Source organism: Pelophylax lessonae (assembly GCF_965119305.1).
Source record: "Pelophylax lessonae genome assembly, chromosome: 8".
Classification (NCBI taxonomy): domain Eukaryota; kingdom Metazoa; phylum Chordata; class Amphibia; order Anura; family Ranidae; genus Pelophylax; species Pelophylax lessonae.
The window spans coordinates 162,535,419-162,554,263 of record NC_138775.1 but is presented as its reverse complement, the minus strand read 5'-3'; the positions used below and the strand labels follow the sequence as shown (position 1 = coordinate 162,554,263).

The 18,845-nt window shown below is 44.7% G+C and overlaps 1 protein-coding gene across 4 annotated transcripts in view; it reads right to left on the bottom strand.

The window, feature by feature from the left end:
- CLCC1 (chloride channel CLIC like 1) overlaps nt 1-18,845 on the bottom strand; it is a 154,663-nt gene that overhangs the window by 114,603 nt on the left and 21,215 nt on the right. For all 4 annotated transcript variants that reach the window (XM_082266010.1, XM_082266013.1, XM_082266012.1 and 1 more), the window contains 2 exons: nt 6,569-6,667; nt 174-278 (listed from right to left, as the gene is read on the bottom strand). In XM_082266010.1, the coding sequence (XP_082122136.1) occupies nt 174-278; nt 6,569-6,667 (204 nt within the window). The remainder of the gene's footprint in view (nt 1-173; nt 279-6,568; nt 6,668-18,845) is intronic.

Genomic DNA, 18,845 nt, shown 5'->3' with positions numbered 1-18,845 from the left:
AATAAAATAATATAAAAAAAAATAATAATATAATAAGAATAAAAAGAGAGATATACATCTATGCGGACAATTGTGTGAAACAGGTGCAAACAAGGAGTTGACTCTGCTGCAAACTAGTTCGTTAAACCACTAATGAAGGGTTTAAAAAGATTACATGTATACAAAATACTTACTAGTCCAAGAAGTTGAGCCTCATTTATAATCCTGTATAAGTAACGTCGGAACACAGGGTTACAGGCGTTCTGAAGAATTCCCTCTTTCTTTTGCCACTCCATAATCTAAAATAAAAAAATATTTCAGAAATTGAGATTCTATTTTGAACTTTGTGACACTCGGGACGATAAGTGATCCTTTTAATAAAAGAGGCGTAGTTAAAAAGCCTATAAAAACAGAAATTACCTGAGGTTTTCCTGAAAAGAATCCATCAGGAAAAGGTATTTCTATGATCTTTAATCTCTAGTCTACATGGTTAAAAAAAAAAAAATAATAATAATAATAATAATAATAATAATAAGTGTGTGTGATGTTAGTGAGGTATAATGAAGGACTGACACCAGGCAGGAGCTCCAATGAAGTAGGTTTCTTTGGCCAGTTGAGTTTGAAGCAATTCAGGCAAGTTCAAAGAATATATGCTCACTGGACCAATTATTAATGTGAACAACAGAACCAGCAATTTAAATATTTTTTTTTCACCATGCAGTGGGGCTTAACTAGGGGATTCGGAGAGCCAAGATACAGTTACCAAATCCTCCGATCAACACAATGTAAGACCGATCCCTTCGGCTTCTAAACCCCCCGATTCAGCAGTCTTGTGCGGTGGACTGTTCCTAATGTCATCATGTCCATACCACCTCTGGATGTAAAAACCTCAGTAACAGTCCACCACTGGACTGTGGGGGAGCGTTGTTTTCCTGAGGATCGGGTGAGTATAGGCGCTTGGATCACCCCTAGATAAAACAAGCAGATAACCCATGCAGTGTGGGCACAGCCCCACTTCATAGGAGGAAAAAAAATTATGGCCAGAATTGGGCTTTAAATTATCTCTAAAAATAAGTTAGTGATGCCACCCTGTACTTGTGCTAGATTTTGCCAAGAACAGTAGATATCAAGACACGAACTAAGACTCCCTCACATCAAGGTCAGAAGACATTTGTCTTGGCATTAAATCTATTGCTCCTCATGCCAAGTTCAGAAAAATGTGTTTATGACTTTTTGTCAGTGTTCTCTCAACCTACAAAGTTAAATGTCCTGCATGCTACTTATTATATCTGTATGAGCTGTGCGTATAGAACTTTAAATATATGACAGCTCCACTGTCAGGATAATTAGGGATATATAATATCTATATAATCATTGGATAAATATTAAACACTTATCAGGGCCCATTATCAGATACGGCGGGGCTGCGCTGGGCAGTTATTCCAGCGCAGTCCCACCGTATGCCAAGGCAAAATGCCTCATCTCCTATGTGCCTAATTTACACCACTGCGTCGTGGTGGTGTGCAGGCACGGTGCACTGAAAGAAAGTAGTGGAGAGAGAGAGGGAGAAGAGAGAGGGAGATAGAGAAGAGAGGGAGATAGAGAAGAGAGGGAGGAGAGGGGAGAGGGAGGAGAGGGGAGAGGGAGGAGAGGGGAGAGGGAGGAGAGGGGGGAGAGGGGAGAGGGGGGAGAGGGGAGAGGGGGGAGAGGGGAGAGGGGGGAGAGGGGAGAGGGGAGAGGGAGGAGAGGGGAGAGGCATACTTTTTTGCCCCTGTACAAATCATTAGTAAGACCTCATCTGGAATATGCAGTTCAGTTTTGGGCACCAGTTCTCAAAAAGGATATCAGGGAACTGGAGAAAGTGCAGAGAAGAACAACCAAACTGATAAGAGGCATGGAGGAGCTCAGCTATGAGGACAGATTAGATAAAGTAAACTTATTCTTATCTTGAAAAGAGGAGATTAAGGGGGGATATGATCAACATGTATAAATACATAAGGGGTCCATATAGTGAACTTAGTGTTGACCTATTCACTTTAAAGGTCATCACAGAGGACAAGGCGGCAATCTTTACGGCTAGAGAAAAAAAAGATTTAACTCTATAAATATGGAAAGGTTTGAGCTGTAAAAATGTGGAATACACTCCCTCCAGAGGTGGTTCTGGCCAGCTCAGTAGATTGCTTTATAAAAGGCCTGGATTCTTTCCTAGGTGTACATAATATAACTAGATACTAACATTTATAGGTAAAGTTGATCCAAGAAATATCAATTGCCTCCTGGGGCCTTTCTACTGCTGGATCATGGTTTGCTGTTTTTTTTTTTTTTTTTTTTGCCTTCCTCTGGATCAACTGTGGGTATATTGTGTATATGGGATTGTAGGTTTTTTTTTTTTTTGGCTGAACTACATGGACTTGTGTTTTTTCTGAACCAAACTATGTAATGATGTAACACAATCTATGGGAAGAGGGGGCAGAGCTATCAACCATCCACCCATCCTCCACTCTTAGATCATGTTCCATTCATAGGGGCAGGACAGAGGAATATTTGCACTAACAGAAGAAGAATCAGCACAATGGATATATCCTACTGACTGTAAAGGCTGGTACACATTGGGCGAATATCCGCCGGCATCTGCTGGCTTCTGTCGAACAGGCATGCTAGAAAGCCAGCAGCCCACGGCTGAGATCGATGACCGGTGTGTTCTGGCAGAGGGGCCATCCCCCGGTCAGAACACATTAGCTCAGTAGGGAGATCGCTGTACTAACATTGCACAGTTAGTACAGCAAGCTCCTTCTGAGCTCCTCCGTTTTGTTTTTTGTTCAGCCAGCTGGGCTGAACTAAAAAAAAAAAAAAAAAAAAAAAAAAACACAACTACTTGTTTTTACCAGGCTTTACGTATGACCCTTGTGCAGATTTTATTTTTCTTTATTTTGGCTGCACTTTTGCTTTAATATATAGATATTGGATTACACAAATATGCATGATTAATTGAGCCTTATATAATATACAAGATTATTTCGTTTATATATAATTACCCTAACAAAAAAACCCCAATTCAAAAACACACCCATGATAATTTTATTATATATATATATATACACACATACACACACACATACACACACACATACACACAAACGTACATATATTCACACACACACACTCTATATTACCAAAAGTATTGCATCCCAGTCTTAGTCCATAGGGTTTAATATTGAGTTGGCCCACCCTTTGCAGCTAGAACAACTTCAGCTCTTCTGGGAAGGCTGTCCACAAGGTTTTAGGAGAGTGTCTATGGGAATGTTTGACCATTCTTCCAGAAATACATTTGTGAGGTCAGGCACTGATGTTGGAGAGAAGGCCTGGCTTGCAGTCTGCACTCTAGTTCATCTCAAAGGCGTTCTATCCGGTTGAGGTCAGGACTCTGTGCAGGCCAATCAAGCTCCTCCACCCCAAACCCCCTCATCCAGGTCTTTACACTGAATATCTTCCTAAAGCTGCACTGTTTAGGAGAATTTCCCACAGGATGCAGCCGGTGATGTCACCAGCACATTAGTTCTGAAGAAATGGTATACCTGTGCAGTTCCTTTAGGGCTATGTGTCGTGCCCATGACTCCCGCTTGCAGGCGTGGGAATTCCGCCATCGTGGCTCAGCCAATCAGATGGGCGCCACTCGAGGGCTTCGTTCTAAGGTAAGGATTTATTAATGTTCTAGTAGCACATTATGCCTTTACCTTGCAAGTTTTTTTTTTTTTTTAAACATTCTATCAGTGTTACTTTTGGCAGCAAATTTTGATTTAGTTTTAGTCATAGTCTTTTGACTAAAATGCAATTTTAGTTTTAGTCTTATATTTTAGTCATCTGAATTCTTTTAGTCATATTTTAGTCGACTAAAATCTCCAGTACATTTTAGTCGACTAAAATCTCCAGTACATTTTAGTCGACTAAAATCTCATACATTTTACTCAACTACAAATCAAATGGGTTTAAGTTAATTATAATGCATTATTTAAACCTTTCTCTAGAATTTCCAAGCTAATTATACAAATTTACTCCTGGAGTAAAAATCAAATAATATGTTAATATTTATTGTATTAAGGTTTGAACATGCACTACAGACACAGATTTAGACTCCGTCCACACTGGGGCGACCTGGTCGTCTGACAGGTTGCCGTAGGTCGCCTGCCATAGAGAAGCTGTGGACCCGTTCTAATAGGAGCGACACAAGTCGCTCCGACTTAGAAAAAGGGTCCGGAGCTTCTTTGGGGCGACCTGCATTGACTTCAATGTTATGAAGTCCGTGCCGGCCGCTCCGAGGTCGCGGTGCGAGCTGCGCACCGCGACCTGTGAGGTCGCCCCGGCAAGTAGCGTCGCCCCAGTGTGAACGGGGTCTTAACCATTGTGATAAAGAACGTATTTTTAAATAAAACCACGTTTTTTTAAACAAACAAAAATATTGCTTTTTGACAAACAGAAGAGCAACTTTAAAATACAAAAAAAACACCAAAATCTGTAAATTCTATTGGCTGTAATGTCATTGCACATATTACCTGAATAGATTACCAACAATAATTATTGAGAAAAAAATATAAGAAAAGCCTTTTTCTTAATTTTTTCCTCTTTCAGCAGCTCAGAAGATGCCCCTTACTTATGCCTATGCGGTAGTGCAATACATGTTTAAATTTTAATGTGCTAATATTACAGGCTCTGGATGGAATTGTATTGCCGAATTAGCAACGGCCAGCAGAGTAGTGTTCAATTTTGATGTCAATTTTTGATTTAGTCACAGTCTTTTGACTAAAATGCCATAAATTCTAGTTTTAGTCATATTTTAGTCATTTGAATTGTTTTATTATTAGTTGTATTTTAGTCAACGAAATTAACACTGCATGCCAAGCAAGTTTACTACCACTTTAACCACTTGCTACCCGCCCACCGTCAAATGACGGCGGAGCGGTGTAGCTATTGTTCTGGGATGCCATCATATGACAGTGCAGCAGAACAGCCTCTCCCGCGCGCCCATGGGTGCGTGTGGAGCGGAGATCGTGACTGCGCCGTGTTGCTAGGACACGCCGCGATCCCGGTAAAGAGTCAATGACATGACTCTTTACCCATATGATCGGCTGGGATTGGACACATGTAAATGAGGAAGTGCCGTTATTCGGCTCTCCTCGCCTCACACTGTCAGTGTGTGAGGTGAGGAGAGTCGATCAGCGGCTCCTCCTCATAGGGGAGACAAATACAAGTAATCAGGGCACTGATCCATCAGTGCCCTGATTACACAAAATGTAAATAAAGTGCCAATTACTGCCTACCAGTGCCCACCATCAGTGCCCATAGTACTGCCAGTCAGTGCCTGCTCATCTAAGCACTGATGGGCACTGACTGGCAGTACTATGGGCACTTCAAAACTGAAACGTCATTTCACGTTTTCTGGGAGTGCTCATTTGCACAGAGCCTGTTGAGGGCCTTGGAACCTGAACTGAGAGACTTTGTTCCACAGACTGCCATCACACATTTTGCTGTGCTGAATGGACTTTTTCATGGAACTTTTTCCCAGGAGGACATTGACAACGCCTGGCGGGTGTTGTGCTGCTTTAAGGACGCTTTATGGTGCGCCAGAAAGCGCCTTATCCACCAGCGGGAGAGGATGTCCATTGAGGACTGTCGCAGACTGGTTCACAGTCTGCTCAGAGACTATAACCTGATGGATCTCATGGAGGAAGAGGAGGTCTGAAGATTTCCCCTTCCCCCACTCTCCCTTATGTGTCTTTGTCCATTCAATAAAGCTTTGGGCCTGTGATTTCATTCCCCTCCCCTTACCCCTCTCTCCCACCCCCCATCACACCTGTTGCTTTTTGAAAATGTTATAGTATTGATACAGTTATGAGTAATGCAACGTATAGACAATGTTTTTAGTTTCATGCTTCAGGGGTATTGCGGCATCATGCATGATGTGAAGGCACGGGGTATCCTTACTCCGCACACCACAACAGGCATCATACCGCAGAATGAATGTATGTGATTGAATGTATTTATTAGTATGACCGGAAATGTATTGTAATGTAGTGTATTTATGCGCTGCGTCGCAGTACAGGGGAGAATGTACCCCGACAAAAGTATTGTTTTTTGTATATCTTTTATGCAAATAAAGATTACATTTTCAACCAAAAAAAAAAATCAGTGCCGCCCGTCAGTGCGGCATATTAGTACCTCCTCATCAGTGCCCATAAGTGCCACCTCATCAGTGCCCATCAGTGCTGCCTCTTCAGTGCACATCAGTTAAGGAGTAAAATGTATTTACTCACAGAAAATAAGAAAAAATGTTTTTTTTTTCTATCTTTTTTTTTGTAAGAAAAAAAAAACCCAGAGGTGATTAAATACCACCAAAAGAAAGCTCTATTTGGTACAGTGTATATGGGTACAGTGTAGCATGACCACGCAATTGTCATTCAAAGTGTGACAGTGCTGAAAGCTGAAAATTGGCCTGGGCAGGAAGGGGGTGAAAGTGCACTGTAGGCAAGTGGTTAATGATTTTATGGAGCATTTGTTTGATGTGTGTTAGCTCCAAGCCCGATAATATCCTTACCTCTTTTTTCAGAGCATCCAGATCCTCTTTATACTGCTGGCACATACCCTCATCTTTCATTTCAGTTACCTCTTTTTCAGAAACAACTTCCTGGCTATCCTGTGGACAAAATAGAACAGGTACATTTGGTTCATTGGGATACACAAGAAACAAAACTCAGACCACACTTAGCAACAAAGAACTCATATTAAATAGGAGTCTAAATGAACAGCAGTTTGAATTGCTTATAACAACTACCTGCAAACAGATTTATTCCTTCATTATGAAGCCTGCACCCTGGAAGGGTTGCTAAGAGGGAAACACAGACTGGTTTTGTTTCAAACAAAGATAGATCTGATAATCTTTGTTTTCTGCTTCAGCAAAGGCATTAAAGCTGAACATCAGGCAAACTGCTAAATTAACTCTTATATACAGTGTGTAAGTGGAGTTCCACCCATTTTAACAAGTTGAGATGTAAGTAATACCCTTTAAATATGCTTTTACCAATGCAAACTATTTTTTTTTTGTAAGGAAATACCGTTTTTCTTCTTTATTCATCTTCACTTCCGGGTCCTGCTGCCTATAGGCGATTACGTCACTGGGCGATTCGCAAGGGCTCATGGGATAGCGGCGTCGTGCATCCCAGCAGCCCTTGCGAATCGCCTAATGACAAAATCTTGTGTTATTTCCAGTTCTCAGGGATGTATTGCATTCAGTCCGTGCTCCAGCCCCGCCTCCTCTCAGTGACTGAAAGCATTACATCCCGTAGAGCTCACTGAGAGGAGGCGGGGCTGGAGCGCGGACTGAATGCAATACATCCCTGAGAACTGGAAATACAGTGCCTTGCGAAAGTATTCGGCCCCCTTGAATTTTGCGACCTTTTGCCACATTTCAGGCTTCAAACATAAAGATATAAAACTGTAATTTTTTGTGAAGAATCAACAACAAGTGGGACACAATCATGAAGTGGAACAAAATATATTGGATATTTCAAACTTTGTTAACAAATAAAAAACTGAAAAATTGGGCGTGCAAAATTTAGCCCCTTTACTTTCAGTGCAGCAAACTCTCTCCAGAAGTTCAGTGAGGATCTCTAAATGATCCAATGTTGATCTAAATGACTAATGATGATAAATAGAATCCACCTGTGTGTAATCAAGTCTCCGTATAAATGCACCTGCACTGTGATAGTCTCAGAGGTCCGTTTAAAGCACAAAGAGCATCATGAAGAACAAGGAACACACCAGGCAGGTCCGAGATACTGTTGGAGAAGTTTAAAGCCGGATTTGGATACAAAAAGATTTCCCAAGATTTAAACATCCCAAGGAGCACTGTGCAAGCGATAATATTGAAATAGAAGGAGTATCAGACCACTGCAAATCTACGAAGACCTGGCCGTCCCTCTAAACTTTCAGCTCATACAAGGAGAAGACTGATCAGAGATGCAGCCAAGAGGCCCATGATCACTCTGGATGAACTGCAGAGATCTACAGCTGAGGTGGGAGACTCTGTCCATAGGACAACAATCAGTCGTATACTGCACAAATCTGGCCTTTATGGAAAAGTGGAAAGAAGAAAGCCATTTCTTAAAAGATATCCATAAAAAGTGTTGTTTAAAGTTTGCCACAAGCCACCTGGGAGACACAGCAAACATGTGGAAGAAGGTGCTCTGGTCAGATGAAACCAAAATCAAACTTTTTGGCAACAATGCAAAACGTTATGTTTGGCGTAAAAGCAACACAGCTCATCACCCTGAATCTACCTTTTCTCTGGAATGGGTAAACCGAATAATTAAATCAGTATTTTCAACTTCAATCTATACTTAAATACAAGAATCGAATTATAAAATATTAACTAGATGGTACTACACCCCAGCAAGAATGAATAAAATCTCCTCAGCAAACACTGACCGGTGTTGGAGGTGTGGAACAGAAAAGGGGACAATGCTTCATATTTTCTGGTCGTGCTCTAAGCTAGAAAAATTTTGGGAACAGATTTGGAATATAATTCAGAGAATTACGAAATATCAAATTCCTAAAGAACCGGCCCTTTTTCTGTTTCACGCCTCCAGCACACCAATTCAAAATTACAAACAAACAATCTATTATCCCACATCTGATAAACGCAGCTAAAATATGTATTCCCCTCAAGTGGAAAGACGTAGACCCACCCAATATTAATTTGTGGATAAAAAAGTTTGAAGAAATAAATAAATTAGAGAATCTAGTATTATCTGCTCGTCAACAGCTAGATAAATACAAGAAGAAATGGAAACAATGGAATGATTATGTTAACTCGGAAGAGTGCCAATCTTTAATCATAGAATAAGAAATATTGGTAGGAAAATGGATATACGAAATACGATTAATAGAGTGTTGATGTTCATATGGCCTCCATGATTTTTTTTTTTTTGGGTTATTTGATTTGATTTGATTGTTTGCTGAAAGGAAAAGGGAAGGAAAAGGTGATTTGGGATCAGTTATAGTTATAATTAAGATGTTTCAAGAATGAATTATGTTCTCTTTTTTTTTTGACATTGATAAAAATTAAAAGATGGATTGTAATGGATAGACTGTATATATAACTGAACTTAAATAAATAAAGATAAAATTTGAAAAAAAAAAAAAAAAAATGTAATATATTGCAGTTTACATTAGTTACATTACATTAGATGTGGTGGCTGCATTAGTTGGGGATTTTTTTTGTTTCCTCCCTCGGTTTTCACCCCGTAATCTGGCCAGTAACACACCTCCTGTATTAAAGTGCCCCTAATCTGGATGAAGGAGCTCAGGGGGGCACCTTTGAATACCAGCATTATCAGTTTGGTTGGGGGGGAAGAGTATTAGATGTACTAGCAGATTTAAAACACGCTAACAAATTGAAGCCAAACTCCAGCTAATACTTTATAAGCAGTGTTTTACCTTTTAGTGCCGGTTCACACTTCCGCGTGTGCGGCGATCGCATGTAATATCGGAGCGCACTGCTCCTTCATTACATGCGATTGGATGTGCAGTGCGAATTCAGCCATACACTTTGTATGGCTAATTCGCACTACACCCGCACAAAAGTCGCACATGAGGCATTTTTTCAGCCGCATCAGGATCGGATCGCACAGTGGTTCACACTTGTGCGATCCGATCCTGTGCGAACTGTCAGATCGCACTGCGATATGCGATCAAACTGGGGGTGTCTTTAACATCTCATTGACACTCCCAGAGTATCGCATATGGCAGTGTGAACTGCCAGATGTGCGTTTGCAATGTGGGAACAGGCTGCAAATTTGCAGCCTTCCCGCATTGCACAAGTGTGACCCGCACTTAGGATAAAAGTTTTTACATACAAATAAAATCGGATCATTAAAAGCACCTGTCAGTGGTAGATGGTTCATCTGAGCTCTGTAAACAGACATCTACAGAACAGCTTGTTCTTTTGAAAAGCAACAAACTGGATCACCAGATGAAGGTAGAATACAGCCTAAAAAAGAAAAACAATGCCATTCGCCACTGCTTTTGGGTTAATACTGCTTTAAAAAGGTAAAGGAAGTTCTGGAAAAAAAGGACCACAAGCTTACTGTTTATAGCATAACCTCTTTCTTGCATTCTTTTTTCCTACACAACTGTGTGTGCTTCCATTGGATTGTGTTTTTTCATTGTACTATCTGTATGTCCCACTCATGTTATATCTTTTGCTCTGTGCCGCAAGAGATTAGGGATATAAAAATAAAAAACGAATATACTAGCAATGGTGCGCATTTGCGTTGAATGGGATGAACACAAAAGTGGCGAGACGAATGGGTGTCATGCGTAGAGGTGCCAAGTGGGGTAATGCCATGCCTCAGGAAGGCAATGGAATCCAATGCTTTTCAAGTAAAACTTGCAATCATCAAGAATCCCAGCTGTGCACTCTCATGGCTCGCTGTATTCCCAGATGCAGAAAGACACACAACTGGAGAAGTGTAAAATAGCAGCACGCAGGATCTTTCCCAGACTGTAAGATTGCTCTGATATGAGGTCTACCTAATTTCTGGTAGAAGTGCACCAGAAAACATGCCCTGCAGGAAACAAAAAGGTACTTCTCCGCCTTCAGGAGGTTCATAGAAAGGGAAAATGGCAGTAGAAAGGTGAAAAAAAAAATAGAGCGTTTTTGTAAGAACTTACCGTAAATATATTTTCTCCGAGTCCTCCGACAGTCGCTCATTAAGCCCTCTGTAATGGCGCCCTCTGCAGGAGCAAGCTAGGCAGTTTGAAATGTTAATAAAAACTTTCTACACTTAGACACACCTCCAGGGGTCTGTCCCTCAGCCATTATCCTGACACAGTTACCACTGTTCAGTTTTGTAGCAAGCAGTACCGGAAGGCAACCACACCAAAATCCAAAAAGCAGAGGGGCAGGGGCTGCAACTGTCGGAGGACTCAGAAAAGAGTTTTATGGTAAGTTCTTACAAAAACTCTATTTTCTCTTACGTCCTCTGACAGTCGCAGCCGCTCATTAAGCCTTCACGAGTGAGACGTCCCAAAGCAGTGCAGGTGTGAGGGGTGGGAAGACGCAACCTACCGAAAAGGCAACATATCAACCGGGCCAGAAAAAAACAACTGAGCCAACAGGGCAACAAAAGCTCAATAGGAGCTAACCCAGAATAAGAAAAAAACACCCCAGGAAGAGAAAAAAAAAAACCACAAACGTCTCTTCAGACAACAGACACTCAAAACCTTGCGGCCGAAGGAGGCATCCGAGGATACCATCACATCAATTTTGTAGAATTTTGTGAAAGTGTGCATAGACCAGGTCGCCGCTTTGCACGGCTGAGCCACAGAAGCCTGATGGTGAAAAAGCCCAAGAAGCACTGACAGCCCTAGTGGAATGTTCCCTTACAGGAAAAGGAGGACCCTGACCCTTGATTGAACAGGCCTGAACAATCGTCTGTCTGATCCATTTAAAAATGGTCACCGCGGACGCAGCCGAACCCTTTCCGAGGTTCCTAAGGAAGGACAAACAGGGAATCAGATTTCTGAAAAGACTCCTTGGCAGACAGGTAAACTCTGACCACCCGGCCCACATCCAAGGAATGTAAGGCAAATTCCTTGGGATGCTTGGGTTTCGCACACAGCGAAGGCAAGACAGCATCTTAGTTGAGGTGGAAAGCAGATACCACCTTGGGAAGAAAAGATGGATTGGGTCTCAAGACCACCTTGAACAACCAGATAAGGCAAGCGGCAAGCCAGAGCCGCCAACTCAGACACTCTGGGAGCAGAATTGACAGCCACCAGAAAGGCAACTTTCTGGGACAACACAGGCAGAGGTACTTCTGATGTTCTCAAAGGGGGGCTGTTGCAAAATGGACAAAACCAAATTCAGGTCCCACGGATGCAAGGGAGCCTTCCTGGGGGGAGCCAGATGCCGCACCCCCTAAATAAAGGTGCGAATCAAAGAATTAGTCGCCAAGGGAAGAATGGCTAAGGCCGACAACTGACCTTTAATCGTGGCCAGCGCCAAACCCTGATCCACACCTTCCTGCAGGAAGGCTAAAACCCTCGCCACCGAAAAGGAGCGGGGATGAAACCCTTGCGACTCGCACCAGGCAATATACTCCTTCCAGGTGCAAATGGTAAATCTTCCTAGAGGTGGGGGGCGTGGCCGACTTCCGGGATGTGAAGACCGTTCTCTCCTAGCTCCGCTGCTGCACATTAATCCGCTACAGAATCCTGAGTCATCCGGGGACTGACTTACCGCCTAATCCTCTCCTGAGACTCCTTACCTGCTTCTGACTCTGCAGAGATGGTCAAATACGGCAGAGACAGGCCGGTGTCTCGCGATCCGGGTCCCTCGGCGCAGGCCCAAGATGGCGCCCGATCCTCTTCCCCGGGCAGCGCACTCTCTGGCACCTCGCAGACATCCTGGCTGGGGGACAGTGCGGAGTGGCCGGCGCTTTCACCAGCCACCCGGAATGGATCAGAGCATGAGGAGCCTCGCACATCACAGGTACCAGAGCCTACTCTGACCCAAATTATGGAAGACTTGCCAAACATCCCTTGCCTCTCACATAAGACACTCTTAGGGTGGACATTTCCCTGCTCAAGGATGATATCCTTGAGCAGGGCCCCCTGCTGATTGCGGGGGATTTTAATGCAGTGATGTCACCCGCTTTGGACAGATGTCTGGGTGATGTCTCGGCTTCATCCTCTCTGGCGGCCTCGGTGGACAAATACCAACTGGTGGACTGCTGGAGGTGGAGGAACCCGACTGGTAGGGAGTTCTCTTGCTACTCTGCCTCCTATAAAACACTTTCCAGAATTGTTATGCGTTTTGCCTCTCCTGATTTGCTCCCGAGATTGTCGTCTGTCTCCTACTTGCCCAGGGCCATCTTGGATCACTCTCCGATGCTGATAAAGCTTAGCCTCTCCTCCTCGATTGGATATAACTTGTAGCGCCTTAGCCCCCTGTGGCTCAATGAAGAAGTTTTCTTTAACATTACTGCAAAGGAGATGACTAATTTCTGGCTGGTCAACCAGGAGACGGCTTCCAGGGCTATTGTATGGGATGCCTTTAAGGCCACCATGCGGGGCACGGTGGCCGGAGTGATTAAACAACTTAGGGAGGACAGAGCCTGGCGGGTGGAGTCTCTTCAGTCAGAGGTGACTGCAGCTGAAATGGAATACATCAGAAACCCCTCCTCCTCTAATTATACCTTGTGGAGGGATAGTGCTAGGCAATTAGATCTAGTGTTGCTGGAGAAGACTCAGAAAAAGTTGCTCTACCAGAGGCAAAGAGTGTTTGAGTATGGTGATAAAAATAGTAAGATATTGGAATCTCTCTCTCGCTCTGAGCATCCGGTCACGGCAAATTCTGGTGTGTACAATGCCCAACAACGCTTCTGTACAGAGGGCACAGAGATTGCAGGGGCCTTTCTGGGTTTTTTTAGGTCTCTATACTAGTCTGGGGCCGCCTACTCTCAGGAGGACTTGGTTTCTTACTTGCAAGATATCCCTGTGGTGATGCTTGAGACGGAGGATAGCTTGTCTCTTGAGGAACCTATTGCTGCAGAGGAGATTGCGGCTGCGGTCTCCTCTTTTGCGGCCAATAAAACACCGGGGTTGGATGGCTTTCCGATCGAGTGGTACAGAGCTTACTCGGAAACCCTGGTCCCACGACTGTCTGCAATGTATGCCGAAGCCTTTGAGAGTGGGGTGCTCCCAGCCTCCCTTTGTGAGGCCTTGATAGTGTTGGTACCCAAGCCAAACAAGGACCCTACTTACTGCAAATCATATAGGCCCATCACCTTAATGTTGACGTTAAAATTCTGGCTAAGGTTTTGTCCCGTAGGGTGAATACTGTTATCTCTAAAATTATTCACTCAGATCAAACTGGGTTTATCCCGGGGTGCTCTACAGCCATAAACCTGCGTCGTCTCTTTACCAATCTCCAGACTCCGACTACTGGAGTGGATACTAGACTAATAGTGTCACTGGATGCCCATAAGGCATTTGATACGGTGCAGTGGCCTTATTTATTTGCAGTGTTGGGTAGATTGGGGTTTGGACCGAATTTCATTAGATGGGTGCAACTACTTTATGATTCGCCTGTGGCTCGCCTTCGGGTCAATAACAAGATTACTGAACAGTTCTCTATTTGTCAGGGCACCCGACAGGGGTGTCCTTTGTCCCCCCTGTTTGCCCTGGCAATGGAACCTTTGGCTGCTCTGATCAGACGGGATGGTAGGATTCGAGGCTGCCGGGTGGGGGATCTGGAGGAGAAAACCTCATTATACGCTGATGATATGCTCCTCTATTTGGCAGACCATCAGGGGTCATTGGATGTGGCTTTGGAAGTGATAGAGTCCTTTGGGAGGTTCTCCAGGTTTAGAGTAAACTGGGATAAATCTGTGGCCTTCCCCTTTGACCCGCTTAGAGCATCTGACCTTGTACTTCCACGTAGGCTCCAGGTGGTGACTAAATTTAAGTACCTGGGTGTAGTCGTCCAGCAATCTGCCAGGGTGTACGTTGACAATAATATTGCCCCGATGATACAACGGTTGAAATAGACTTTGTCCATTTTTGGCAAACTACCACTCAATCTGATGGGGTAAGTATATCATCTTGAATATATTAATCCTACCCGTTTCCTCTACCTGTTTTGGCAGGCCCCGGTGTATCTACCTAAACGACTGTTTGCCAGTATTGAGTCCCTACTGCTGGGGAGCAAAGCCGGCGAGGATTTCCCTTGGCACGCTGAAACTCCCTGTTCAAGCTGGGGGTCTGGCGGCTCAGGACCTCCAGGCCCGATATATTGGCAGCCCAACTGACACATGTCAATGCCTGGTTCTTCCCTGACCTGCCGAATGCTGCGGTTACCACCTTGGCGGCGGTAATGGGATCGTACGAGTCGCTGTTGAACTCACTATATAGGAAAGGGCCCTATCCGTTAGAAGGTGCTGAGATCATCCGAATGTCCTACCAGATAACTCATATGTGTAATGCTAGGATGGGGGGGCTCTCCCTTTAACAGATCCCCTAACGCCCCCTTATGGTATAATCCGGCACTGCGAGATTTGTATAAATTGGAAGATCCAAGGCGTTGGGCGAGTTTTGATGTAAAATACGCTCATCAGTTATTTGTGAACCATGAGTTTAAGACCTTTGCTGAGTTGAGGGCGGAGCTGGGGGTTCCCTCGACATGCTGGTTTTTGTATAAACAACTTAGGCATGCGGTGGCAGCGCAGTTTGGACTTCGGGGGGGGGGGGGGGGGGGGTCCACCTAGCTCTGACTCGGCTGGAGAGGGAATTGATGGATCCTGACCACACTAAACTTATCTCTCGCTATTATGGGTTGCTTCTTGGTGATGGTGGAGGGAAAATGGCGGCATTACAGGCAAAGTGGCATGCGGATTTGCCCCAGTTGGAGCTGGTGGACTGGGAGGATCTTCTCAGTGCTCAGTTCCACGGGCTGATAGCTGCAGGGGATAGGGTTATCCAATTGAACTATCTACATAGAATTTATCACACTCCTTATCGCCTATACGTGATGGGGAGGCTTCCCTCCCTATCGTGTTTTCGCTGCCAGGGGGCTCGGGGGGACTTCTTTCATATGGTGTGGGCGTGTTCAGTGATTCAGTCTTTTTGAAAGGGGGTGTGTACCTTTATGGAAGAAAAATTGGCACTTCCGAACATTTGTTCCCCCGACAGGTGCCTTCTCGGCAATCTGGAGGAGGAGGGTCTTCAGCAGTCCCAGAGAACCCTACTGTGTATCCTCTTTTTCTATGCAAAAAAACTGATTGCTCTAAGATGGAAACAGGACACGCCGCCTACGGTTGGTGCCTGGGTGGAATTGGTCAATAACGCCCTCCCCATGTATAAGCTTACTTATTTGGCTCGGGGTTGCCCAAAAAAATTCAACAAGATCTGGTCCTCCTGGGTGGACTCAGTATTGGGGTCACGGGAGGTTTAGGCCCGTGGGATTCTAGGCTAAGTGTGGGGGAGTGCCTTCCAGTGCCGTTTTTTGAGGTTTCTTTTCTCCTTTCTTGTGGAATCTCTTATTGATGTGGTGTGTTCTTGCGGGGGCTGTACCAGCAGAATTGTTTTATGTTTCAGGTTGGTCAGATAGTACCTATGTTTTTTGCAGCAGTTATGTATTATGTGAAGGGTTGCACTACTCATTGTTTCTAATAAAACCATTAAAAAAAAAAAAAAAAACCTAATGAAAGTATTTCTTTCCCTTATTGTAAGAGGGGGTGCGGGGGGGGGGGGGGGCTTCATGGGTTGCAATTATTGTTTGCTCTGCTATAGTTGGTATGATATAGTTCTGTCTGCCTCCTCTATTGCTTGTATGATCCCTTACCTTTTGTGATGCACTCCTTTACCTGTATCGGTTTTGTTACTTGTGTTTGTGTGTTTAATTAATAAAATTACCTTTAAAAAAAAAAAAATCTTCCTAGAGGTAGCTTTCCGAGCCTTCAATAAGGTAGGAATGGCAGCATTCGAGAGATCCTTGTCTCTCAAGACTTGGCTTTCAACAGGAACGCCGTCAAAGCCAGAGACTGTAAAGCAGGATGGAAGATCGGCCCTTGAGACACTAGATCGACTCTCAGAGGAAGCCGCCAGGGAGGCTCTACAACCATCTGTACGATGTCTGCATACCAAGATGCGGCCAGTCTGGGGCTACCAGAATGACCTGCATCTGTTCCGACGCCAACCTGCGGAGGAACCTGGATAACAGTTGAATCAGAGGGAAGGCATAAAATCAGCCAATACCGGTGCCAAGGCACCACCAACACGTCTGTGGCGTCCGCCAATAGGAGGTTGTCCAGATAACCGAGGAACGCAATCCCCTTTAAAATGCAGCAAAGCCAGGACCGGAGCCAAAACTTTTGGTGAATACCCTGGGAGCCGAAGGGTAACGTCACAAACTGATAATGCTCCTCCGCCACTGCGAAGCGGAGATATCGCTGATGACCTTCGTATATAGGAATGTGCAGATAAGCATCAACAAGGCCACCACCGACTGGATGGATTTCATCTGGAACTTCTGTACCCGCACAAAGCGGTTCAGAGACTTTAGGTCCAGAATCAGGCGCACCTTGCCCTCTTTTCAGGGCACCGTGAACAGATTGGAATAAAACCTGTCCTGCAAAGGGACCGGTACAATGACTCCTTGGGCGAGAAGATCTTGCACCGCCCCCTTGAGATCTCTTAAACGATCGGGAGTCAGATGGAGATTTGATGGAAAGAACCTGTATGCGGAGCGAGATCGAAACTTGATCTTAAACCCTGAACAAATCAGTTCGTGAACCCACCTGTCCTGAATTTGGGACATCCATGGTTCCTGAAAACAACGCAGACGTCCCCCCACCCCTTAAACGGGTGAGGGCGTCCCTTCAGGAAGAGGTGGACTGGGCCACCGAACCGGGCTTACGGAACTTGGGCTTCCCCGACCATGGTTTCTTGAAGGTCTTGAAGGATTTGCCTTTATCTTGTGCCCCGAAGGCACGAAAGGACCCACGATGAGCCTTAAAAGAAGGGCCCCGTCTAACGCGGGGGGATTTTCCCCAAGAGGCTTGGGGCAAAATGGTACTCTTGCCCCCCCGTAAGCCCCTTGATCAACTCATCCAGAGTGTCTCCAAAAAGACGACCACCCACGTAAGGGACATCAGACACAGTCTTTTTGGAAGCGGGGTCAGCCGACCAGCTTTTCAGCCAAATAATGCGGCGAATCGCAACCCCGACCGCCGACAACCGGGCGACCAGAGGACCATTCCGTGACAGCTTGAGAGACCATCACCGAAGCGAACACAGGTTTAAGCAGGGAGCCCGCCACTAAATATATGTGGCGGGAAGCGTCTCCACGCGCCTGTCCGCCAGATCCTTGAACACCGGGGAGTCCTCCACGGGCATCAAGATGGATTTATTCAATCTAGATAATAGTCCCAGGGACACAGGGGTAGAAGCACTCACCAGTCCAGCGAACGCTGGCACCGCTCTGATACGTAACACCTCCCACCCTGAGTGGGGGTGTCGTCAGCCAGGAAGGATGCTAGCAACACACGGCCGTTCCGGAGTGGAGACATCCTGGCAAAGATGGGTCTCCGCAGGCTCGTCCCCGTCTCAAGGGGCACTGTCGTTGCGAGGCCTGGGCGCACCAATGACCTACAACGCTCGGTGGCAGACTGGGACTCCATAAGGATCTATATTATCCAGCTGTCGCTTGTAGTCCTCCAGGAATTCCCCTAACTAGCGATAGTGAGTGAAATAAAAAACAAAATTTTCAAAGAAAAAAACAGTTTTCAAGAAAAAAAAAAACAAAGAAACTGAGACACTAGGTCCCAGCTGGGAAGACCTAGCCTACTCCTGATGCTAGGAAGCATAAAACTGAAAGACAGTGGTAACTGTGTCAGGATAATGGCTGAGGGATGGCCCCCTGGAGGTGTGTCTCAGTGTAGAAATTATTACCATTTCAAACTGCCTAGCTTTCTCCTGCAGAGGGCGCCATTACCCACTTGTGAAGCCCTAATGAGCGGCTGCGACTGTCGGAGGATGTAAGAGAAAGAAGCATTAGCAGAGGGGGAAGTATAGAGCAGTTAGAGTCCCACTAGTAGGTTAGTTAGTGGTATTAATGGGAGTAATAGATACTTCTAACATCAGAAGTGTACCTAGGGTCTCCAGCGGCATTGGCGAGAAAATATATCAGTTTCATTACAGTTAGAATTTCAGTGGTTTATTTTTTTACATCAATTTCAATTCATTTTTAAATTGTCTGCATATCCATTAAAGATAATGTTTAGGTTATACAGTCCCTTTTCAATTGTTTA